The sequence below is a fragment of the Podarcis liolepis genome (assembly GCF_965112155.1).
Source record: "Podarcis liolepis genome assembly, chromosome: 1".
In the NCBI taxonomy this organism is placed as follows: domain Eukaryota; kingdom Metazoa; phylum Chordata; class Lepidosauria; order Squamata; family Lacertidae; genus Podarcis; species Podarcis liolepis.
The window spans coordinates 45,428,551-45,453,668 of record NC_139554.1 but is presented as its reverse complement, the minus strand read 5'-3'; the positions used below and the strand labels follow the sequence as shown (position 1 = coordinate 45,453,668).

At 43.9% G+C, this 25,118-nt stretch overlaps 1 protein-coding gene across 2 annotated transcripts; it reads left to right on the top strand.

Moving 5' to 3' along the window:
• The first annotated feature begins 591 nt into the window (after positions 1-591).
• On the top strand, positions 592-20,814 carry PTGR2 (prostaglandin reductase 2). Of its 2 annotated transcripts, XM_083509610.1 has the most exons (10): positions 592-698; positions 6,191-6,270; positions 9,053-9,171; positions 11,601-11,792; positions 11,902-12,072; positions 13,474-13,683; positions 18,099-18,220; positions 19,282-19,369; positions 19,900-19,939; positions 20,719-20,814. In XM_083509610.1, the coding sequence occupies exons 2-10, from the start codon at positions 6,234-6,236 to the stop codon at positions 20,781-20,783; spliced, it is 1,044 nt and encodes a 347-aa protein (XP_083365736.1). In that variant the 5' UTR covers positions 592-698; positions 6,191-6,233; the 3' UTR covers positions 20,784-20,814. The 2 variants fall into 2 exon arrangements, with proteins under 2 accessions (XP_083365736.1, XP_083365737.1); XM_083509611.1 differs by lacking the exon at positions 11,902-12,072.
• Positions 20,815-25,118: the final 4,304 nt, after the last annotated feature.

Below are 25,118 nucleotides of genomic sequence, written 5' to 3'. Positions count from 1 at the left end.
CCTTCCAACCCTGCAATTCTGTTTCTGTGGCTGTGAAAAATATTCTGAGCTTCTAGAGTTTCACAGCCACAGCACCACCCCAAATTAATATTATGAATTCCGTGTTGGTAATCATACAGTGGAAGCAGACAGAAAAATGCATGCAGCAGTTGAAGCAAAAAAATAAAAATCCAGTGCCTATTCATACATCAAATTAATACAGTGAGCATGGATTCAAAGTACTGTATACTGAGTGTTGTTGGTCTCAACGACACCCTCCTATTACACATCCCAGAGGTCAAAGTTCCCAGGTCAGAAGACCTGTCATTCAAACAGGCTGCACCCCTCCTCTTCCCCGATTATAGGCATGCCGATTTGGGAGTCAAATCCCACCCTGTTACATGGAGCTTATTCTCAAATAAGCTTACCTAGGACTGCAGTTTTAAAAGCAGAACAACAAACACGAAAGTGCCTCTGCTCCAAAGCAACGCAAGGCTGCAATTTCGACTGCTCTTTATCCATGGAGCAACCATACAGTACCTAAGTGGGAAGGCTTACCCTTTTTAATTGGGCCCGCGGTTCCCTGCATTACCCTTTTAAGAGGCAGGCTAGGCACATGCTGGGAAGGTCTCCTCCGGAGGGCTAGTTGCCCTTCGCGCGATTTCTTGGCGATCCGGAGCGCAAAGGACTGGCTCGGGCCTGCGTGCATTACCGACAAGGTGATCGGCCGGTTTCTGCCTCGGGGGGAGAAACGGGAGGAGGAGGAGGAACCCAGCCCCCCTGCAAAGGGCTTTTCCTTTTCTCCTCTCCAGCAAGAAGCATTTGCATTGCAGGGACTCGCAGTTACTAGCTTCTTAGGGGAACGGCCATAGCTCAGCAATAAAATGTTTGCTTTGCATGCAAAAGGTCCAAGGTTCCATGTCAGGCAGGCGGGAGCCCCGTCTGAAATCCCGGGATTCGCTGCTAGTCGAGGTACACAATACTCAGCTAGCATGGTGGAGCAGTGTTCCGACTCGGTGCAAGGCAGCTTCTAAAGCTGCCTATGGGACAAACTTTAAATAAGTTTCCTTGCAAAACTGTTGAGTCCCTTGCCTCGCCTTCTGTGCAGCCTGCCCACGCCCACCTCCTGACCACCGAAGCAGCTTTCCTGTCTCTTTTTAGCAGCTGCATGACAAGAGCTGCATACTAGGCGGAAGTTCAGCAGGTGAAGTCCCCCCCCCCTTGCACGGTGGTGCGGTGACTGAACAGTTTCCTTGCCTAAACTTTCCTTTTGCAGCTATTAAGTTAGCAGGAGCCAGCAAGAAATGAAATGAAAACCTAGATGTGATCTGCTGCCTCTGGTGCGGTTGACACTTTGGAAAGTGTTACCAATTCTTGCGTAGGTGATGATTGGCAGGGACAAGGGGAGTCATATAGAAATCAAAGGGCGACATGTTGTTTTGTCTGCAAAATAGTAGAATCATAGAATTGGAAGCGACCATCCAGCCCTCTGCAATGCAGGAATCTTTTGCCCAATGTGGGGTTCAAACTCACAGTCCTAAGATTGAGTCACTTGCTCTACCAACTGATCCATCAAAGATTCTCTCGTTGTTGTTGTTCTTGCACATATAAGTCAGGAAAGTAGATTATAGGTTTTGGTGGGACCTATCCTAATATTGGGACGCGGGTGGCGCTGTGGGTTAAACCACAGAGCCTAGGATTTTGCCGATCAGAAGGACGGCGGTTCGAATCCCTGCGATGGGATAAGCTCCCGTTGCTCGGTCCCAGCTCCTGCCAACCTAGCAGTTTGAAAGCACGTCAAAGTGCAAGTAGATAAATAGGTACAGCTCCGGCGGGAAGGTAAACGGCATTTCCGTGCGCTGCTCTGGTTCGCCAGAAGCATCTTAGTCATGCTGGCCACATGACCCAGAAGCTGTACACCAGCTCCCTCGGCCAATAAAGCGAGATGAGCGCCGCAACCCCAGAGTCGGTCATGACTGGACCTAATGGTCAGGGGTCCCTTTACCTTTTATCCTAATATTATATAGGAACTTGGCTCAAAGATGAAAAGTGAATGCCCCCCCCGGCTCTGCTTCATGTTTTCCTTGAGTTGTCCCCCTGGCCAGAATGTGGCCTTGATCTCTGCCTCCTGAGTGGATAGAGACGGCTGTGTGTATAGAAACTAGCCTGCTGAACTAAAGACAAAAAGCTTTGTGCTGCCCACATTTGCCTCTGGCCCTGCTATCACTGGCATGTGGCCCCTGGAAGGGTCACCAGAGGGGAAGGTGGCCCTTGGGCGGAAAAATATATTCACCCAGTCAAGTAATATATGATGGTTATATGTATGTCACCAGATAGCATTTTTCAGCTGTGTTATCTGCAAAGCCTGTAGAGCAAAGGGCATTCACCTACAGCTTCTCTTACTAATTACAGTAGTATTATTATTCATTCAATTTATACCTTGCCTTTCCTCTTGTAGGAGCTCACTACAGCTCACTGTAGCAAACAGATCTGCAGTTTAAAACTGAGAGAAAACAAAAGTGTTCTAAATCAGTTTAAACATTCTAAAGATGATTACTGTTAGAAACATCTATGAGCAGTGCCAGTTGAAAATATTATTCCACCCAGTGACCTCAGGGTTGCCAGGAACAGTTTACTTTCTTTTTTTCTTTTAATGCCTGGGTCTGCAGCAATTCAGAATGTAGTTCCATTAACATGTCTGCAAGGTCAAGGACTAACCAGAATATCACAAAATTGTGGCAAGCTTTGAATCCTCCAGATCTCTTCATAAGGCAGGATGGAGGTGTGGGGGAGAGAACCTAAAACAAGAAATGTGAGATTAAGCCTGCTGTTGTAGCTTGTAGATTGAGATCCAAGATAGTCACTCCCTGAAGTTTAACTATCATGATGCATACCTAGGATTTGGGGATAAAAAAGTAATGGCTGATCCCCATCTCTGGCTTGCAAACCACATGCAAGGGTTCTCCCATAGCTTTTTTAAAAATGGTGTGTGCATCTTGCTTCCCCTTTTTCCTTTGCACTTTTAAAAATAGTTATTATTGAATAAAACAGAGCATGACTAATTACAAACAACTGGACCCCCACCCCATCACTTTTCATAATATATACATTCAGGCTTGTTGTTTTTTTGCTTTAAAAAACTGGGGTGCCAGTACTCGAGTGATGTGGGTGCCAGCACAAAATGGCTGCCCTGTGGAGCAAAACAAGAGTTTGTATACCTTTGTATACATTAGTCATAACAACAAGTAATAATCCAGCATGTTTTCTGAGTCGATGCTACTAGGATTTGGAGGCACGGATAAATAAACTACCTTTCCCTTATGCAAGCGAAAGGAAGTGCCTGAAATTACAAGCTGAAGCTCTTTTCAAGGGCTGCCTCTTGTGCTCTGGGCACTCAGGGAAAGTTCAGAAAATCACATCGTTTTTCTCGGCATGTGCATCCCTTTTGCTTATGGAAGTTTTCCATAAGCTACAGTTTTCCATTTGGTCAGAAATGGGAAACGATGATTAACAGCTTTGAAAACAACCCAGGATATTAAGTCACAATTTACTCATTTGAAGTTGGTTTAATATCATGGCTTGCTCCAGAATTCCTAACCATCATTTCCCATCTCAGACTTGGTTTGCTTGCTGGCTCTCTAAGGCAGGGACATGTGGGTAGTGTGTACAGTGGTACCTCGGGTTAAGAACTTAATTCGTTCTGGAGGTCTGAAGCACCACTTTAGCTAATGGGGCCTCCTGCTGCCGCCGCGCGATTTCTGTTCTCATCCTGAAGCAAAGTTCTTAACCCGAGGTACTATTTCTGGGTTAGCGGAGTCTGTAACCAGAAGCGTATGTAACCTGAAGCGTATGTAACCAGAGGTACCACTGTATCTCTACATTAAGCTAAGATCTGATCAAACACTGTCTTACTCTGTAGGACATGCATGGGGATGAGAGGATTTTCCCTCTGTGATCCTTGAATTCCATCCCTGTATTTTTGAATCCCACTCCCATGTTGCATTATAATTATTTTGTCCACCTCCTGCTCTGAAATAAGTGTGCATCTGTTTTAATGTGATGACTGAACATTCAATGGAATAAAATGTCAGCTTTAAAAATGCATTCAAAAACATATGAAGACCTTCTATAGTGTAATTATTTGCTAATGCTGTCCACAAAGTAAAATCTCAGTTTGCCTTGATAATTCACCATTCTTCTTTTAATATCAGCAGAGTTTGTCCTTTGCATTTGATTCTAAAGTGTACTTAAGTGTAATGTACTTACTACCTGTTGCTCAGTCCAGCTTATCGTAATGTGCAACTGTTATTAGAATTGTGAAAACTGCTATTAGAAGTGGGCAGGTGTTTCAACATAATGTAGGGCTGCCATATATCTTGATTTTCCAGGACGTGTTCTGGAATTTGCCCCTGGAAATGGCGTCCTGGATTATTTCTGAAATCGGGCCAATGTTCGGGGGTAAAATTGGGCCAAAAAATGTCCCAAATATGCCCCCAAAAGCTCAACAACTCTGTTCTGATTTTCACTTCTGGAGATATGGCAACCCTAGGTCTGGTTTTCACTTTTTGAAATATGGCAGCCCTAACATAATGGGTAGTGTGTATGCCATGGTGTTCTAATTTTAGCATTATGTATCTGTAAAAATAGAGCTTGCATAATCCAAAGGTGAGTGCCCAAACTTTACATAACAACATATTACTTACAAAGGTTGTGTGGTCTAAATGCTTCATGACACTTTGTATCACTAATGTGATATTTGACTTCACAGTCACCTCTACTCCTCTTTCAAGCGGCTAAGGACTGCAAACGTTTAGAAGGAAGCTGTGTAGCTATACAGAGATTCCAATTTTCGTTTCTTAAAAACTGAAGATTTCAGCAGTGCCATTGTTTCTCCAGAATGACAGGTCTTCTAATAAATATAATAAAATAGCATGAATGTCACAGGAATTAGGGTGGGTGTGATCTTTCTTCTACCTGGAACAAGATTGCTAGTTAAACCAATCCAGATCCATAATTTAACAGCAATAAGACTTTTACCTTCTTCAAATCTGCATAGTTCACAGGAAAGGGTTGTGCTGTTAATGGTGCAGTATCTCTGATGATGATAAAGCCATGCCATTAGTAAGAGTTTGTAGGTGCAGTTCCTCAATCGTATTTATGTTGTTATGGTTAGTTACGTTAATGGTTATTATTATTATTATTATTATGGATTTACTTGTAATTAAGTCTGTTTAGAATTGCGACTTGAAGATATACCAACCAACGTGGGCTCTTCTCTGGTATTGATGCTGGAAAATGCATTCTCCTTGGCAGAAGCTTTGACTTAATGCCCATTGAAATCCAGCTGCATAAAAAAGCCAGCTTGCAAATGCTTTTCAACGGCTGAGCCTTGGGTTCCTGCCCGTTGCCAGAACAGTTTCTGAAGCATATTAAGACAAAGTGCTAGTGTTTATATTAATGTTATTTTTAAAATGGCTTTTGTTTGCATGGTTCTTGCATATTTTAGCAAGCTTAGCTCTTTCCCACTTTGTTCTTTACACCATGCTTTTGCAATCTGTTCTTCACCTTCTGTGCCTGCTAACATTGTTTCCCTTCAACATACTTGCAAGTCCTAGAGGCCGAGAAGAAAGCATAGCACTTTGCTGGATTTTCGTACCTAAAACTTGGATAGACGCTTAGTTGTTTGCATTTTCTGTGTCTGTGGGAAGCCAATTAATGTCCAAAGTGATAAATCTAATCCCTCTCTTTGACTTCTTGCGTTGGCTTGGTTAGCCCACAACTCTAAGCCATGGTTTGTCTAGCCCAAGTGTGGTTTGTTTGATCATCCAAAACCTGCCCAACACTCACCATGGCTTATTTTCTGTCTCCAAACTATGATATGAAGCTGAGCCTTGTTTTTGGATTATGAACCTTAGCTTGATTGGATGATGGTTTGGTGTTTTATCTGCACTCAACAGCCTTGTTTAACTAAATGCTTGCCAAGTTACAAAAGCACAAGGCAAGGGCAGCTGGGAAACAAAACAAGCCTTGGTGGAACAAGCCATAGCTTGTTTGCTTCTCTGTGAGACAACTCATAATTTGCTGAGCAGACCATGGTTAAAAGAAACCACGGTCTAGTGTTATGTGTGAACACAACCAAAGTCCTCTCGTTTATTATACTAAAACAGAAGTCTTGTGACCTTATGTGTGTTGAATATCTTTTGCTTTGCAGTGAAACCTACTTCCACCTGTGCAGGATTTTGGCAAGAGGACTGATGATTATACAAAGAGTTGTGTTGAGCTCACGCCCTGGTATGTTCCTACTTGTCGGAGAACGATAATGAGTTTGGTGTGCTTGCATAATGTGGAAGCCAGGCAGGAAAAATGCAACTACCAGCCAGATTTCTGCAGAAAGCTTTTGACAGTCGTGCTAAAAAGCCTGTGGTGAAACCTTTTAACGGCTTATGTAAAATCTTCAGAGAGGCATTCACAGCAGGCATTCTTTTTATACCAGAAGTGTTTTTGAAAATTATCTTTGCTGTTGTTGTAAGAATGCAACAGTGTAAGCAATAGGCTTACTAAGAATAGTATCATCTTACAAAGCGTGGTGTGAACTTAAGCCCATATGTTGTAAGTAGCAAGAGCTGCACATGCATTAGTGATTCATACCAATAACAATAGGGAACAATTTAGTACCAGTAACTAGGTATGGGAAAGAAATCCAGTTCAGTCCACCTTTAAAGGCAAACCTGCTTAATTCATGCAGGTCTCCAAATTTTACAATTCACATGCACAAAAACACGTACAAAAGTGCACATACTAGGGTAAAGCATGCATAAAAATGCACATATCCATCAAAATAACATGCAAAATGCATGGTAGGAAAACTTGATTTGTAAAAATATGTATAATAGGCTAAACCTGCATATAAAAATGTGTAAATTAGTATAAATTATCACTAAAATGCTAATGAATTTTCATGAGGACTTTCAAAACAAAAATCATAAGCTGATTTCAAAATGTTGAGAACTGAATATTGCAAAATGAGGCGGAAGAGAATGATTGTACACCACCTTGGAAGATAAAATGTGTTTATAAATCTAATAAATAAATAAAATGAAATAAAAATGAAAAATTAAAAGTTAAGATTTGAAAAATGATAGAGAATCTGAAATTGGCAAATTGGCCTATCCCTACAAAGAAGTAATTGATGAATGGCTAAGATGGCTGCATATATCCTTCTAGCCAGTTGTTCATTTCTCTTTCCTCTCAAGTTTATTAAGCAGCTGGACATCCTTGCTCTTAAGTTTTCGTTATCTTTTCCCAACTTTTTTCCACTTATGTCGCTGGCATGTTGGAAAGATACCTTTAAGTAGTCCCCAAGCTCCCGAAATCCTGTATCTAATTCAGATAAGTCCCAGAGTTTTTTCCGGAGCTTGTTTTCATTTATTTATTTATTTTTAAAAAATTCTATAACACTGTTCATTTAAAGAAAAGAAAAAATCAGAGGGCTTTACAACAATTGCACATAAAACCATATATGATTAAAAACCATGCGCGAAAATCAGGAATCGACTAACTATTGAGGAAATAGGCATTCTTAATTGCCTGCACAAGTCTGACGGAATAGAAAAGTTGGCAGCAGGCGATTTGAAAGCTGAAGCAGACGGTACCTGCTGAAACTCATGTAAGCATAGTTAGAATATCATTGAGCTAAATATGCTTTGTCAGGCCTGGAGTCAGCAGACAGCAATGGCAGGCGGGTGCTGGGGGCCCAGGAGGGCCGACTACAGCTGATGTTGGCTCAGACAGATCTTCATTGTTGTTTGTTTGTTTTTTAAGTAGGCCTCAATGCTGAGAGGAAAACACAGGCGGCTACAGTTACCATGTTTCTTCTCCCAGTGCCTCAAGGCCCAGAGAAATTTTTTTTTTGGGGGGGGGGAATGAAGATAGCGGTGATTGCAGCTATCTTGGCTGGTGCAGTGCTTCTGCTCAGTGGATTGTGGGTAATGCTAAGAGGAGTACTTGGCAGCTGTGGTGCACTTTTGGGGCACCTCCTGCTCCTCTAATCCAGGGGTCCCCAAACTAAGGCCTGCAGGTCGGATAAGGCCTGAGGGACTCGTTTATCCTGCCCAAAGCGACCACCGCCACCCGCTCTTACCTGCGCTGCGTGGCTGGCCACTTCTGGGTCGGAGGAGCACCGGAAATAGTTTGTGCACATGCACAAGCATTATTTGCGCATGCGCGTTATTTTCTCGTGCGCATGCGTTATTTCCGGTGCACATGCAGGACAGAGGAGGCCCGTGCACATGCGCACATGCTATTTCTGGTGCTCATCTGACCCGGAAGTGCGCTGGAAATAACGTGTGCGCATGTGTATGGGCATGCGCTCCCCCGCGCTCTGGCCTGCCACGTGATCGGCGCTGGAGGCACTGGCCCGAGGCGCGGTAAGTTTGCTGACCCCTGCGCTCTCACTGCCCACCCAGTTAGCGCTCTTGTGCTGCCAGGAGAGGGGTACTTGGAGAGGACCTCAGAGGGCTCAAGGCCCCCTCAAATCTGTTCCTGGCATATGTATCACACTCAATTCAGAAGTTTTAGAAATAATAGAGGACTGCCTGGAGGAAGCAAGCAGGGCAGGCAGGAATAGCGGCAAGATGGAGAAATATACTAAGAGGAAGGGAAGTCACAGAGTTGAAACATAAGGAGGCAAGGAGGAACTGATAGGGAGATGCCTGGGGGAGGAGTTCACAGGATGAGGCAATAAAGTTTACTGGAGTTCAGTTATTGGTTTGTTTTGAGTCATCTGAGCTCAGGTGTAGATTTAAAACCATGATTTAGCTGCTCCAGAAGCCCTCCGCAGCTGTTCTGACAACTGCCTAAACCAATATGTGAGGGACGGGGAAGAAGCTTGCTGGGCTTGCCCCTCATTCTCATCCCGCCCCATGCATGGAAAGGTGCCTGCTTGCTGTCTGAAGTTAGAAATATAACCCTGCTTTCCCCTGGCACTTGCCCAGTTGCTGGAACGCTTGAGGAGGGTGAGCATCTGGCCAAGAGAGAAATTTTGCCATTCAACTTGTAACCTAACCCATTCTAGGTGTCAATGGAGAGCCAGTTGCAGGAAACTTTCGTATGGAGGAAGCTACCCTACCGGATAAAATTGCTGAGGGTCAAGTCAAAGTTCGTACGCTTTATCTGTCTGTTGACCCTTATATGGTAAGTATATGTGGCAGGTGGTTATGTGATAAGCATGCAGTAAAATTTGGAGCTCACAGAAGCTCAGTTTGCCAGTTGTAGCATTTAATGTGATCAAAATTATTCATATCTCGGTCCAATATTGGCATATGTACAGTTTCGATTTGGGGGTCTTTTGGTCTGCGTAGATAGCTATGAACTGAGTATACACGTACTTGTCTTTTTTCCCTTGGTGTGGCCCATATCAATTGCCTGAGTGTTTAAAACAGTAGTCAGGACTGAAAGTAACATAACTTAGGGTTCCCATATCTCTAAAAGTGAAAATCTGGACACAAAAGCTTGGCAAAGTTGTTGAGATTTTTTTTGTGGTTTTTTTGGGGTAAAATCTATTAAAAAAAATTTTTTTTGAGCTATTCTTAAGGAAATTCACCAAAATCTACACTTCTGACATGAGTTGCCATACATTCGGACGCCATATATCCAGACCCTAACATAACTGCTGTGTGTGTGTGTGTGTGTGTGTGTGAGAGAGAGAGAGAGAGAGAGAGAGAGAGAGAGAGAGAAGAATATCAGGATCTTGCTCTGCTTCTGTCATGAGAATGTGGACATCCCATAGTGTTATATGTATGAGCCAACCATGCGATCGCCCAAGTGTTGTTCATAGCTAGATAGCTTTTCTTTGAAGCCTGCTAGAGTGCTTCCAGCTCTCTTAAGATTCTTTCACTGCTCTACATCACAAATATAGAATTACCGGTTTACCTCAGAACAGGGCCTAGAACAAGGTTGAGTGGGGAGGAATGGGTTCAGAGAAGTAGCTGTGTTTGGGCTATTGCAGGGCTGGGGAACATGCTCCCCTTCAGATGTTGTTGGACTCCAGCTCCTGTCAACCCAGGGTTGTTGCCCATGTTGGCTGGGGCTGATGGGAGCTGGAAGTCCAAGCAACATCTTAAGAGCCACAGGTTCTATACCCCTGGCTTATTGCAACAAAAAGCAGGGGAAGTATTGTGGCGTAAGGGCTTCTGAGCCTGCTGTTTTCAATGGGGGGAAAAGCTCCTATTAGTGCCAGTGTAGCCTCTCTGTTCCTCGCCTTGAATCAGGATGTGGTGATTGCAAAGTTCCTGCCCCTCAATTGTCCTCACCCTGTGCTGTCTATTTATTTTCATTTTAAAATGGTCTATACAAGAACTAAAGATGTGACCAATGTCGTATCTAGTTTGGCTCTCAGTAACCTTATTCTGTAATATTCTGAGTAAGGGAACAGGGAATATTTCACAAGCTCACAGGTTCTAATTTGTTTACCGACAAAAGCTGGTAAAGGAAGGTCATTAATAAATGGTAAGGATTGTCTGTTCTAGAACTACCGACATTCCAGTCTAGAAGGATAGGAATCTGCCTTATACGGAACCAGGCCATTGTTCTGTCTGGCTCAGCACTGTGTGCACTGGCTGGCAGGAGCTCTCCAAGGTTTCAGACTGGGGATGTTCCCAGTCCTACCTGGAGATTCTTGAGACTTTCTCCATGCCAAGTTGACAGATGCCGTACCATAGAACTATGGACCTTCCCTTATTCTGTTACAAGTGAGAGTCTGAGCACAAGGTTGCTAGATAGACAGATGTTGTAGATAGATACTCAGGGTACAATAGTGCCAATTATTTTCCTACTCAGTGAATAAAACGATTGGTTTTTCCCCTCTTGGTTTTAGCTGTTCTTACTTTTTCCGGAAGTCCCTGTCAGGGAAGAAGGCAGCAAATAAATAGATGATAATCAGTATTAAAAATTGAGATATGAAAGCTAGGAGCTAAATGACACTTTAAACCTAGGTTATGGGTGCAACAAGGGAATGTCTAGGCTCGCTTTTTTACAACCAGAATACAAAGCTGAAAGTGAATGAACTGCAGCTAAAATCTTATGTTCATTTTTCACATGGTCTGATCCTCATCTGAAGACTGCAAAAAACAAAGCCATGCTTCCCCTGCCCGCTCACCCTAATATTCTTCAGAGGGTCTCTTCTCCAGTCTTCAGAGAGTGGCTGGAAGTGGGGAGGCAGAAAAAGGTCCTCCTTTCCTTCCACTGTACACTTTTAATCTGAAATTTTAGGCACAGTATTGCACCCAGAGCTCAGAAACTGCTCGTGCTAATGAAATTCCCTGTCGCAAAACGCGCCTAGAACAATGGGAGTTTTGAACGCTGATGAAAATAATAATAGCATAGCCCTTTAGTCAAGCGGAACTGAATAGGATTTCCTTCAGTGTTACTGTGCATTGCCATGCTGTTAATACAGGAAAAATTAAAAGACCCTGTTGTGAGGAGGAATAGATAAAGATAGAAGCTAAAAGCTCCAAAGATAAGACAGGGTTTTAGTTGTTGGTAATGTTAAAAGAGATGTTCATAATAACTATACATGGTTGTATTTTAAAGGATTATCTCATGGCAAACATTTTGTCTTTCAGCGATGTCGTATGAATGAAAACTCTGGTTCTGAGTACCTCCAGGCCTGGAAGTTGTCTGAAGTCACTGATGGTGGGGGAATTGGTTTGGTGGAGGAAAGCAAAGATGCCCGTTTCGCTGCAGGAGACTTTGTAACTTGCTTTAACTGGCCCTGGCAGACGAAGGCCATTCTAGATGGGAAGCAGCTTGAGAAGGTAGAGTTCTTGCATAGAGGAAAGGCAGCTGATTGTTCCATTTAATTCAGGGGGTGGGGGTGCTATAACACTGGGGCCTATGCCTTTTAAACAACTTGTCTCTGTTCAGATTGATCCGCAGCTTGTAGACGGTCATCTTTCCCATTTTCTGGGTGCAGCTGGCTTGACTGGGCTGACATCTCTGCTAGGAATAAGGGAGAAAGGACATGTGTCTCCAGGTGCCAATCAAACTATGGTGGTCAGTGGGGCTGCTGGTGCCTGTGGTTCATTGGCTGGGCAGGTAAGCTGGTTTAAGACTAGTATTTTCATCTTAAGAGGAGATTTTTTGCATATTTTGAGGTAAACGGTATTAGCTGCAGATGTAATTGTGTTCATGTTATCCCAGTGATGTGGGAGCCACCAGATGAGAAACCATGGACCATGTAGTGGGGATGCTGAGGCTCCTTCCCATGCCAGTGTCCACCCTTGGGAAATGGAGTTGGTACTCATGTGCGGAAGAGCTACAGCAGGGCTCCTCCTTGTGGTTCCAGACTTCTCACGTTACCCCAGTGGTGAAGGATGGAATAGTGCTGTAGTGACTCCAATGTCACAGGAACAACAACAACAACAAACAAGCATAAGATTTGGACTGACCAACATATCCAAATCTCCTTCATCTCCTCAACACCCCTCTGAAAACCACTTACAATCACTCACCAGAAGCTGGCTGAGCTTTCACCTTGGTGGGGATAGCAGGTGAAATTGAGGGCCTTTGATTAAATCAGTTTTGCATAGAGGGGGCCAAGGTTGAGAAACAGTGGCCCAGGAGAGATGGCCAGGGATGTGTGTAAGGCCACAGACTCATGATATAGTTGGCATTTCATAGACCTGCTGGCTGTGTGAACCAGCACCTCCAAGTGGACACATTTGGTGGTGTGATTTTTGTGAGTGTAGCAGCTTTTTTTCAAGCAAATCACTGTGGCTGTGAGTCTGCTGCACGAGATACAGGCCTGTCCACATTTCATAATTAGTTAGCTGTTAATCCACTCCCCCGTTCCACATTTGAATTAGATTGAAGTAGTCTACAGCAACTTTGGTCTTTTCTATTCATACCACCTGGCCCTTTCTCTTGTGCTTCTCTCCTCTTCTGATTTGTTGATTCTATTATGCTAATTAAGTTCCAAGAGGGCATGCCCACAGACACATGCACATGTTGTTGTTGTTTTAAAAAAACTTTCCTCACCCAAGAAGCACATAAAAGCACAAAGTCAGGCAATTGTCCATTTGCTTCTGCAGTTTTTCTGATTTTGTGGATACCTGAGGGATCAACAGGTGGAGGAAATCCTCCGTGCATAGGAAATAGTTGCAAGCAGTGCCAGGAGAGATATGAAACCATTGAGGAAGTAGTGGACATGGTAAAAGAAGTAGCAGAAAGTGACACCATTCATCGATCATCGATCCACTCATTCATCCCAAAGCACCAAAACAAAATATCTGCAATCCCAAGTGGAGTGAATTGGAACCAATTTTGTGGATAATCTCTTATGCACTGACTTCAGACCCTCACTCTTGTGATTCCACGGTACCCTGGTTATTTTGTTACAGATTTCTTTTTGAAATAATCATCATGATGCATGACAAATTGTTGCATAGTGCTAGGAGTTGATGAACTGCGGTGATTGTGGTTTTGATGCTTCCAAAGATAGCTTCCCTGGAGGGCTGTTCCAGAGTGGTTGGTATCTGTGGCACCGACGAAAAATGCTCCATTCTGGTGTCAGAAATGGGGTTTGATGCGGCTATCAACTATAAGAAAGAGGATGTGGCACAACGGCTGCAGGAGCTCTGCCCGGCGGGAGTGGATGTGTACTTTGACAATGTTGGTGGAGACATCAGTGATACAGTGATCAGTCAAGTGAGTGTGCGTGCTACCCATTTTGTGCCTTCCCATTAATTACTCCGGACTTCATGCAAACTGGTAGAATTTTACTGTAAATCTGTCTGACCGATGAAAGACAAGATTATCACGATAACCTTGCCCAGGTATGCTGCTAGGACCTTTGCGAGGCTTCTTATGCATTAGGCATTTAAAGAGGTTAAAAGTACATAGACAAGGGCAGGTAGTGCATATACAAGCCTCTGCCCATGATCTCCCCCCCCCCACATGTGCTCATCTCAGACTTTTGCATGCTGACTTACAGTGGTGCCTCGCAAGACGAAAAGAATCCGTTCTGTGATTCTCTTCGTCTAGCGGTTTTTTCATCTTGCGAAGCAAGCCCATTGACGGATTAGCGCTATTAGCGCTATTAGCGGCTTATCTGCTGATCGGATCAGCTGATAAGCGGCTTAGCGGCTTAGAAAAAGGGGGGGCGGAAAAAAACCCGCAGGAACTCGCACGGCATTGTCGTCTTGCGAGGCAAGCCCATAGGAAATTCGTTTTGCGAAGCACCTCCAAAACGGAAAACCCTTTCGTCTAGCGGGTTTTCCGTCTTGCGAGGCATTCGTCTTGCGGGGCACCACTGTAAATGGCTTAAAGGAGGTTTTTGCATCTGTTTAGCTGAATGCAGGTGGCAGCGAGCAGCTGAGTACACTTGCCCCAGGCGTTGGAGGGTTAAGTTGGTTGGGGGGCCCCACTGGGGATGGCTGCTTTTTTGTTTGTGTTTATATCTTTATTCCAACAAGATTCCTCCCCTGGGCCTCAGACAAGCTCCGCACAGGCCTGGCTGAATGTGCCTAGAAGTCTCCCAAGTGACTGGGAGCCCTGCTCCATCTGGATTCCCAATCACACAACAGCTTCTAAGGATCTTTGGTTGAGTGCAACTAGAAGTCCCTTTAGACCTTCACACTCAGCATGCAAAGGCCTGAGAGGAGCTCCCACCTGTGCAGACATTGAAGGTGGAACCTCTGTGTGCCTCCCTTTCCCTCTACAAACTTTTAAGCCTTGCCTGTTCAGGCAAATGTCCAAAGACAGCAACAGGGCCACAACTAATAAAGAGTTTAAAAAAGAACAGTTGCGCTGGGAGTTTAGTGGTTCTGGGGCAGGGAAGGAGATCTTTCCAGTTATTGCGCTGGCTTGTACTTTGGTCTCTGGAGATTACACAGTTCGCCTCACCCCACTGTGCAGTTTCCACTAGACATTTTTTTTTAAATGGACGCTGCACTCCTATGCATGCTTACTTGTGAGTTCCATTCAGGGCAGTGTGACTTAGGTGTAAGTAAAAGGATTGCACTGTAAAAGTGGCCAAGAGCCTTTCTGAATCTTCCGTTTTAAATTTATTTTTTGTTTAATTAATTGGAGGCTGTGTGCTGCCCTTCTGTTCAGCTGTGCACACCTGAATGAAGCAGCCATAGATCTAGAGCACATTCCATCTTTAAGAGCTAAACTAGCTCCCTGCTCCGGAGTCAATTCAGAATGCCAGTACTGACATCCACAGTGCAATCCTTTGTATGTCTCCTCAGAAGTGATCCCCATTATGTTCAATGTGATTGACTCCCATGTAGGTGCATATAGGATTGCAAACTTGAAGTATAGCTATCAGAAGGAGCAATTCCTTTTATATGTACCTTTTTAAATGCTCAACCAGGCTCTAGACCCCAGGTGCCACTGCCATCCAAGGTAAGACATGGAGCAAAAAGAGTGTCGTAAGAACTCTTTACCTTCGAGCCTGACTTGACCACCCTTGCTGTGGACTTCTAGACAGGTTGTTATCATTTGAGACAACCTTCTCACCTGCCAAATGTGGTCTGTGGGAGGTGAGAGAGATGATAATCTGGCCTGCCATCCTGATCCAGTTTCCTGCTCCTGGTGTAAAGTGTTCTTGTGGCACATTTCAGCTGGATGGGAGAAAGCTTTTTCCATTTCACTGCTATTGTTCATGTTGCTTGGCATGGTGACAAGTTAAATTTGTTCCCCTGTAATGCACCATTGACTGAGATGGAGGGTATGTTGACATATATTTACTCTTGTTTTTCATATAAAAGAGTACATGAAAAGACTATATTTCTGGTTGTTGTAGCAGCATGTAGGCCAGATGAACTGAATGTTCTTCAGCTCTGATTCATAGTGCATTGTAAACACACACTGTTTCTTTGGGCTGTTCTCTTAATTGGCATGGGTAAACCAATTAACAACATTTAAACATTTTAACAGTTGCCATTTAGCAAGTTTTTTCAGACTGCATACTGGGGTCTCTCAGAAGCCAGTTGGGGTTCCCCTATGAGAATATTGGTAGTGGCAAACACATTTCTCCACCAGACAGTTCTGGTTTGCTGGTGGGGGGAGTGCGGGCTGCCCCACCTTTGTTGTGCAAAGTTGCCCCTCCAGATAGCAACAATTCAGTAACACTTGGGAAGCATTGCAGAACAACTATTTAAGTAGAATGGTGTGTGGACGGACCAGTATAAACTACCATCAATGCACTGCTATTGTGTCAACATACACCCACAAAAAGGCCCGCCAGTCTGAAGGGCATGTCTTTATTGAGCATTGTCAGGGGTTCAGGAGCAGAGGCGAGGGCAAGGGAGGAAACAGAGAGCGAGGGGGAGGAGGCAGAAGAAAAGATGAGTGATGACGACGACCCGAGATCTCCGAGCCTTTCCAGTGAATCAGAAGATTCACAGAAAGGAGCACCAGTGGCCAGGGCAAGGGGGGAGACTAGGGGGACACCCCAGGAAGATAGAGCCAGAGAGGACTCAGAGGGGAGCAGTTGGAAATCGGGACCAGCGTCACAGCCAGAGAGCAGGGAAGAGGAAGGGCGCCAGGGATCAAGCGCTGGCAGCTCACAACAGGAGGGAGGGCACGAGTCAGGAGTGGCCACACCTCCATCGGGGAGCGAAGAGACGGTTAGACGGAAGGTGGAAGGTTGGGCGCGCGCGCCAAGTTCAAATGCACAGGAAGGTGGCGCAGTAGGCAGCCCGGAAAGGGAGCCAGGTCCTAAAGCCCGGCGCAAGGAGACAGGGGGGTCTGGGGGGTCAGCGTCAGAAGAATCCCGGAAGGAAGAGACCCCGGGGGGCAGAGGGACCCAGAGAAGAACAGTCAGGCGGAAAAGGTGGAGCAGGGCTAGGATATTAAGTTGGTGTGCAAGGGGCGGAGATTCAGACGGAGCTTCGCCGGTCTAAGCATAAGACGTAGAGTTGCACGCAGCAGATTGAGAATGGAAACTGTAACTCAATAAAGACTTTTATTTAATGATCGCTGGCTAGCGTGATCCTCTGTGAGCTAGGATCTTGAAGCAACTCTGACAAGCATTATTTCTTATTTGTTAATAGGACAGTTATATGACAATGAGCATTCATCCTCGTTGCATGCATAATGTTTACAGTCATGTCTTCCCATTAATTATTTGCTCATCTTTTACTTTTCAGTGCATTTCCCTGTCACTTTCCTAATTGCAAACAGTTGCTGTTTTAAAGTGGATTTGTTGTGCCACTGCAATTTAGGGTTCACCTACACTGGTGCCTCGGGTTAAGAACTTAATTCGTTCCGGAGGTCCATTCTTAACCTGAAACTGTTCTTAACCTGAAGCACCACTTTAGCTAATGGGGCCTCCCGGTGCTGCCGCGCCGTTGGAGCACGATTTCTGTTCTCATCCTGAAGCAAAGTTCTTAACCCGAGGTACTATTTCTGGGTTAACGGAGTCTGTAACCTAAAGCGTCTGTAACCTGAAGCGTATGTAACCCGAGGTACCACTGTATACTGTTGTTTAATGTAAATAGTAGGCCCCTGTACCTCCATTAATTCTCCTTCGCCCATATGATGTTCTCTTCTAAATCACGACCTTCCCATACATTCCGCTCCTTCAATGTGGATCTTCTCATACCCTCTCCTTTTCAGCATATATCTGGTATAAGAAAATCTAGAGTGAGGAAGGAGAAAGTGTAGGAAGGTGATGATTTGGAGGAAAACATTGTATGGAAAAGGGAGAATTAATGGAGGTCCAGGAATCTTACTATCCACATTAAACACAGTATGGATTACCCAATTTTAATCAACTTCAATTGTGCAAATTTGGACTTCTGATATATGTTTGAATTCCTCCCACGAAATAGTGACAGTCTGTAGGAGGCACCTTTAGAGCTCCATGATACTTCCACTTCCTTGTCCTTTTATCACAGTAGCTGAGACTTCACCCTTTTCTGTTTCCACCAACCGCTGCTCGCAGAATCTGGGGCAGATCTTATTCCTTGAAGGAAATCAAGCACTCGGCAATGCAGCCCTAGATCCCTTCTCGAGGAACAGAGCAATGGAAACAGAATGTACTTTATGTATGTTTACAGCTTAGTCTTTATGGCAAGGCAGTAAAGTACTCTCTCTCATTTTGTCTCCAACAGATGAATCCAAATAGCCATATCATTTTATGTGGCCAGATCTCCCAGTACAACAAGGATGTACCTTACCCCCCTCCTCTGCCTCCTGCAATAGAAGAAATAAGGAAAGTGCGAAATATCACAAGGTATTTCTCCTTTGTTGGCCTAGCCACCTCCTGGGCCGAACACATTATTATTAATTATCATTATTATTTATTAAATTTCTAGACCTCCCTGTATCTGAGGATCACAAGGAAGTTTACAATATCAAAACACAAAAATACACAACCCCTTTAAATTTTTGTGGTTTACTTTTGTTTTTTGATTTTGATGTGTTATGTGTTTTGTTTTTGTTTTTTGATTTTGATTTTTATTGATTTGTATTGTTTGATTGCTGTTTGCTTTTCCCTTGTTTTTTCTTCTTCTTTGTCTCTCAGTTTTTTCTGTAATTTTAAAATGCTTAATAAATATAATTTTTTAAAAAAACAAAACAAAAATACACAACCCAGTAACAAACAAGAGCAACAACCCCACAGTTTAAAAGGCCATGTTAATATTTTTTTGTCCTAAGGGCAGACTTACTAGATCTTTGCATTGCAGCACCTTTATGGAAAGTTGTCCCCTAAATGTTTATTTGAAAATAGAGATCAATCAGATATTTACTGAAACCAATATCCATGTTGCTTACCATCAGTGAGGAAGCCACTTGACAGAAAACAAGCTGGGAAGAAAAGCTTCCATTCACTCTTGAGGGAAATGCACCTAGTGCTTGAAGCGCATGGACAAATGTGCAGCTAATAAACTGCTCGTTGGATAAATGTATGTGAAGTAGGGAAATGTTTTCTTTTGTAATATCGCTTAATATTGTCAGATGTTTGGTAAGCTGAGGATACACACTTACTTGGGAATAAGCCCCACTGAACTCAGTGATACTTTCTTTGGAACAGGCTTGCCTAGGGTTTCCCTGTCACTTTCCTAATTTCAAACAATTGCTGTTTTAAAGTGGATTTGTTGTGCCATGGCAATTTAGGGTTCGTCTATACTGTTGTTTCTGCAAAAGATGAATATGTTGGGCTAGAAAATCTAATTACTGCTTTAAATTGGTAACTGCTGTAGTAATCCCCTCTTGCACGCAGAATTAAATCTAAAATGTTTTCAACTAACATCACTACCTAATGAATGAAACACCCATTCTCCTGTTTCATAGGGAAAGATTTCTAGTTCTGAACTATGTGGAGAAATTTGCAGCTAGTACTATGCAGCTCTGCCAATGGATCAAAGAGGGAAAACTGAAGGTATGACACAAATCTGAAGGTAATTGCGTATGGGTTGCAGCTCTGGCTTTTAATCATGAAAACCAGCTTTTCTCATTTGTTCTGGTCATTGTATAGTGCCTCGAATATCCTATTTCATCCAATGAGCATAGAAGCTTTTTTAGAAAAACAAAAAATTAATCATCTAGACTGCTTTCAGCTTCCAAAATGAGAGCTCAAAAGGACCAATATGGAGTGGCTTGCAAAGCATTGGGATTCAAAGCTTGGTAACCCTGCAAATGGGGTTTTGAAAGGTTGGTGGGGCAACCCACCTGTCAATCGTGTAACTGGCAAGCGGATTGGCTGGCTGGGTTGGGGCTGGCTGAAGATCTGACCCCCCAGAGCAAAAAAGGTTCCTCATCTTTGACTCTAGTGAATTAGATGAGGTAAAACTAACTTCTTTTGATATATTTTTTTTTATTCCCCAGTGAGTTGAAAACTGTTTGCTTTTAGGAAACAAAACCAGAGTAGAAAACAAACACCTTATACTTTCTTATTTTCTACTTTTACAGGCTAAAGAGACTGTAGTAAAAGGCTTAGAAAACATTGGAGGTAAGGTATTATTTGTTCTTCACAGTTACCTGTCCTTAAGTACAGGGCAGGGATGAACTATAGTCTAGTGGTAGAGCAGGTAGACAGCCCCAGGCTTTCCAGCTCCAGTTGAAAAGATCTGGTAACAGGTGTTGTAAAGTATGTTCTTCAACCTTTCCCCACCCCCAACCCTACGGGGGATGTTGGACTACATATCCCATCATTCCTGGCCATTGGGTAAACTGGCAAGTGATGATTGGAGTTGGCTGCATGAGGGCCCCTGTCAGCAGTGCTGTTTTTCTAGAAATTAAAGTGCTAGAACTCACCATGAACATCTCCCTCACTCTCTTAGAATGTGGCAGAAGTGAGTTCCTGTGAGTGCTCCCTTAAAAAAAACAGCCCTGCGTGTAGGCATTATAAATATGGCTTCCTATGAACACTAAAGCTATGGGATGCTAACTTTATCCCTTACACAGTTTAGGAGTTTGATTTAAACTGAATTTACTTTAGTTTAGAAGCATTTGACTATAAATCTATACAGGAATAAAATCCAATAACTGCGTTAAATAGTTGGGCATTAAAAAAATCTCAGGTAGCCATTGTTCCTTTTTAACAATGCATTAATGCTTAACCTTACAAAAATTGTCAGAAGAAAAATCATTTTACAGGCACAAAACTGATATTTGCATTATGATTGTTTTGGTAGCAAATAAACCAAGTACATTTAAGTCCAGTAAGAAATGATTCTTTAAAAAAAAAGGAACAATGCTCTTTTACTAATTATTTTCATTTTTTTGTAGCTGCTTTCCAGTCTATGATGAGCGGGGGCAACATCGGGAAACAAATAGTGCTTGTTTCTGAGTAAATAAGTCATCATACTGTTTCCTGAGTGTCAACTATGAAGAAAAAGCATCTTTTATTTGCAAAAGTTTGGCATGATAATCTCCTTGGATAGGTTCTCCCGTTGCATAACCAGAAACAGAGTTCTAGTTTCGTATTCTCATTTAATAGCTGACATTCTTATCTCACTGTTGTGACACTAACAGAAGGCAAGTCCAAGTTTTGATTCCAGGTCCCCTTATCTGATGTTCCATGTGTATTTCTGTACACACTGCCTTAAGACAGGAATTTTGTAAAAGTAAGAATATTATCTGTGCTGCCCTTGAATCTCAAGTGTCTGAATACAGTGGTACCTCGCAAGACGAATGCCTCGCAAGACAAAAAACTCGCTAGACGAAAGGTTTTTCCGTTTTTGATTTGCCTCGCAAGACGAATTTCCCTATGGGCTTGCTTCGCAAGACGAAAACGTCTCGCGACTTTGTTTTCTTTGTCTAAAAACAAAGACATGTTTTGTTTATAAAGTTAATTTATTTTCCCTTCAGTTTTTGAACTGCTCTTTACAGTATGTGTGACTTTAAAGAGCAGTTAATAAACTGTTGTTGTACCAAATTTGGCTTTGTTTGGACTTTTTTTGACCATAGGAACGCATTAATTGATTTTCAATGCATTCCTATGGGATTTCGTGCTTTGCAAGACGAAAAATTCGCTAGACGACAAAAATTGCGGAACGAATTAATTTTGTCTTGCGGGGCACCACTGTACTACTATTTAGCAATAATTGTGCCACACTGTTATAGTACAGTGGTACCTTGCAAGATGAATGCCTCGCAAGACGGAAAACTCGCTAGACGAAAGGGTTTTTGGTTTTTGGAGTTGCTTCGCAAGACGATTTTCCCTATGGGCTTGCTTCGCAAGACGGAAATGTCTTGCAAGTTTGTTTCCTTTTTCTTAAAACCGTTAATACAGTTGCGACTTGACTTTGAGGAGCAACTCATAGCACGCGGTGTGGTAGCCTTTTTTGAGGTTTTTGAAGACTTTGGTGATTTTTGAAGCTTTTCCAAAACTTTTCCGACACCGTGCTTCGCAAGACGAAAAAAATCGCAAGGCGACAAAACTCGCGGAATGAATTAATTTCGACTTGTGAGGCACCACTGTATACCTCGGTTGCTACTAGATGTGAGAGGACAAAGATAAATGCTTCTGATACTACAGCTGTTAAAGCTGTTTTTTTAAAAAAGTTCTAACTGGGCTTCTTGATTAATGTGATCAACTGTCCTTCTAGGTACAGTAACCTGATTCCTTCAGTTCTTCATAATCCTGCCCAAACCAGAGTATACATATCATTTATTGTATGCAACAAAATAAATCAAATTTTGTAAGAACAGGCCACACCACAAATTTTATTATCACATTGTATGTATTTGGGTTAAAGATAGGGGAAAGTGTGTGGCTAGGAGCATAAGAGTTGTGTAGTGTTATAGCTAATGCAATGAATTTGGGTGGTGCCTGGTTTGAGTCTTGAAGCTGTCATGATCTTGCTAGGTAAGCTCAGCTTCACCTGTCCCCATCTACAATGTGAAGGATAATAATACTGACTTACCTTACAGGTTTGTTGTAAGACTTATGAGATTTTATATATGAAATGCTTTGAACACACAAGAGCTACATAAATGTTAATTACCAGCACTGCGATTAAGGTATGTGTTCATCTACTTGCTCAGTGATGAAATTCCTCAGGAGCTGATTAGTGGGATAGGAGAGCTGGGGGGGGGATTCACATCTGGCAATCAATGCGCCCCTTTGGTTTCAGATGGTACATGGGTAGACGAGTCTAAGAAGTCCGGGACACAATTTTCATAACTCTCTCGCATCTATGGTGGCTCATTTACCAGAAGGAATGTATTTAGCATTAAGTCTTGGAAGTGTATACCTGACTCCGCCAGATGTGAAATCTGTTGACATTATTTTCAGCTCTCCTATCCCACTAGATTTCTTACAGCACTATTGGAGTACACTACTACGTAACCCTAAACTCATGCATCTAAATCAATTACACCATTTCTGAACTGGAATTGGTATCTGGTGCATGATGACTCTGTGCATGATCATACCGAAGGAAGCCCATGTTTCTCCTGTGAGATAGATCTCTCTTATATTCAAAAGAAAACTGCCTTAGGATGCGGGTAGCACTGTGGTGTAAACCACTGAGCCTAGGGCTTGCTGATCAGAAGATCGGCGGTTTGAATCCCCAGAACGGGGTGAACTCCCGTTGTTCAGTCCCAGCTCTTGCCAACCTAGCAGTTCGAAAGCATGTCAAAGTGCAAGTAGAAAAATAGGTACTGCTCTGGCAAGAAGCTAAATGGCGTTTCCATGCGCTGCTCTGGTTCGCCAGAAGCGGCTTAGTCAAGCTGGCCACATGACCCGGAAGCTGTCTGCGGACAAACACCGGCTCCATCGGCCTATAGAGAGAGATGAGCATGCAACCGCAGAGTCGTCCACGACTGGACCCTAATGGTCGGGTACCTTTACCTTTAGGTTTCTTCTATGGGTATTAATACTGTGCCAAAGTATACAGTGGTACCCCGCAAGACGAATGCCTCGCAAGACGGAAAACCCGCAAGACGAAAGGGTTTTCTGTTTTGGAGGCGCTTCGCAAGACGAATTTCCCTATGGGCTTGCTTCGCAAGACGAAAGCCCATAGGGAAATCTCCGGGGACCTGTTTTAAATGCTGGTGGTGGGGAGCAAAGCCTTTCCCCCCCTCCGGCCTTCAGAAGAGGTCCAGGAAGGCCGGCGGGGGCCGAAAGGCTTTGCTCCCCACCGCCAGCATTTTAAAAGCTGTCCGGCATAGCAGGGAAGCACTTCCCGCTATCGCGGACAGCTTTTGAAGGCAGGCGGGGGGAGCAAAGACTTTCGCCCCCCGCCGGCCTTCAGAAGAGGTCCTGGACCTCTTCTGAAGGCCGGCGGGGGGCGAAAGTCTTTCCCCACCCCTGCCTGCCTTCCCGGGAGACGGCGGCTTTTGAAGGCAGGCGGGGGGGGGGAAAGACTTTCGCCCCCCGCCGGCCTTCAGAAGAGGTCCAGGACCTCTTCTGAAGGCCGGCAGGGGGCGAAAGTCTTCCCCCCCCGCCTGCCTTCCCGGGAGAGCGGAGAAAGGCAGCGCCTTTCTCCGCTGTCGCCGACGGCTTTTGAAGGCAGGTGGGGGGGGGAGACTTTTGCCCCCCGCCCGCCTTCAGAAGAGGTCCTGGACCTCTTCTGAAGGCTGGCGGGGGGCAAAAGTCTTTGTCCCCGCTGCCTGCCTTCCCAGGGGCTTTTAAATCGCCCCGGACAGCGGAGAAGTCCTCCGCTGTCCCGGGGCGATTTTAAAATGCCGCCCGCCAGCATTTTAAGATCGCCCCGGACAGCGGAGAAGTCCTCCGCTGTCCCGGGGTTTTTTAAAATGCTGGGGGTGGGAAGAAAAGCCCTTGTCCCCCCCCCCCAGCCTTCAGAAGAGGTCCGGGGACAGACTGTCCCCGGACCTGGTCTGAAGGCGGTTTCCCTAGGAACGCATTAATTGATTTTCAATGCATTCCTATGGGAAACCGTGCATCGCAAGACGAAAAACTCGCAAGACGAAGAGACTTGCGGAACGAATTAATTTCGTCTTGCGAGGCACCACTGTATATAAATGTAACCGGAATACAGCTGTGCAATTTAGTATCTACTATGGGGCTCATCTTTCGGTGGGATAGGACTTACCTTTCTTGGTGTATTCCTGGATGAGCTTGTTAGGAATTTTGTATTATGGTTTTAAATTTTCTGCTTTTCAACATTGTCTGTATTCTATTTTGCATAGTTCTGGGACTTTTTTTGGTAGAAATCAACTAACATAATAAATTGTAATAAAATAACTGTTGATATAATCTTCGAAAACAAGACAACTTTCAGAGGTTGCCCACTTGTAGGGGGGCAGTAGGCAGAGTGGGAATTTTGAGAAAGTGCTGTAGGTGCATAGCACAAAATGGCTGCCACATGCAAAAAGACAAGGGGGGGGGAGTCAGTGTCCCCATATGGTGCAGGCATTCCTCCCCCACCAATGGGAAACAGCTACTTACATCAGCTGCTGCCACACCTGTGTACCTCTCCTCTGTTCAGAACATATGGTGGATGGGTGTCTACTCTTGGCATCCAATGGAATATGGAAACATTTAAGGGAGAGGCTGAGCAACTACAAACAAACTCAGTAAGAAGAGCAAACAGCCTTTTTGTGCAGTGTGAATTTTTGAAAGGATTCTTACTCTTGAGGCCTTTTGCAGGCACACCAGTGCCCAATACTATAGTAGTGGCAGCCTAAACAACCATTTGAGTAATAGGGGAAGAACTAAA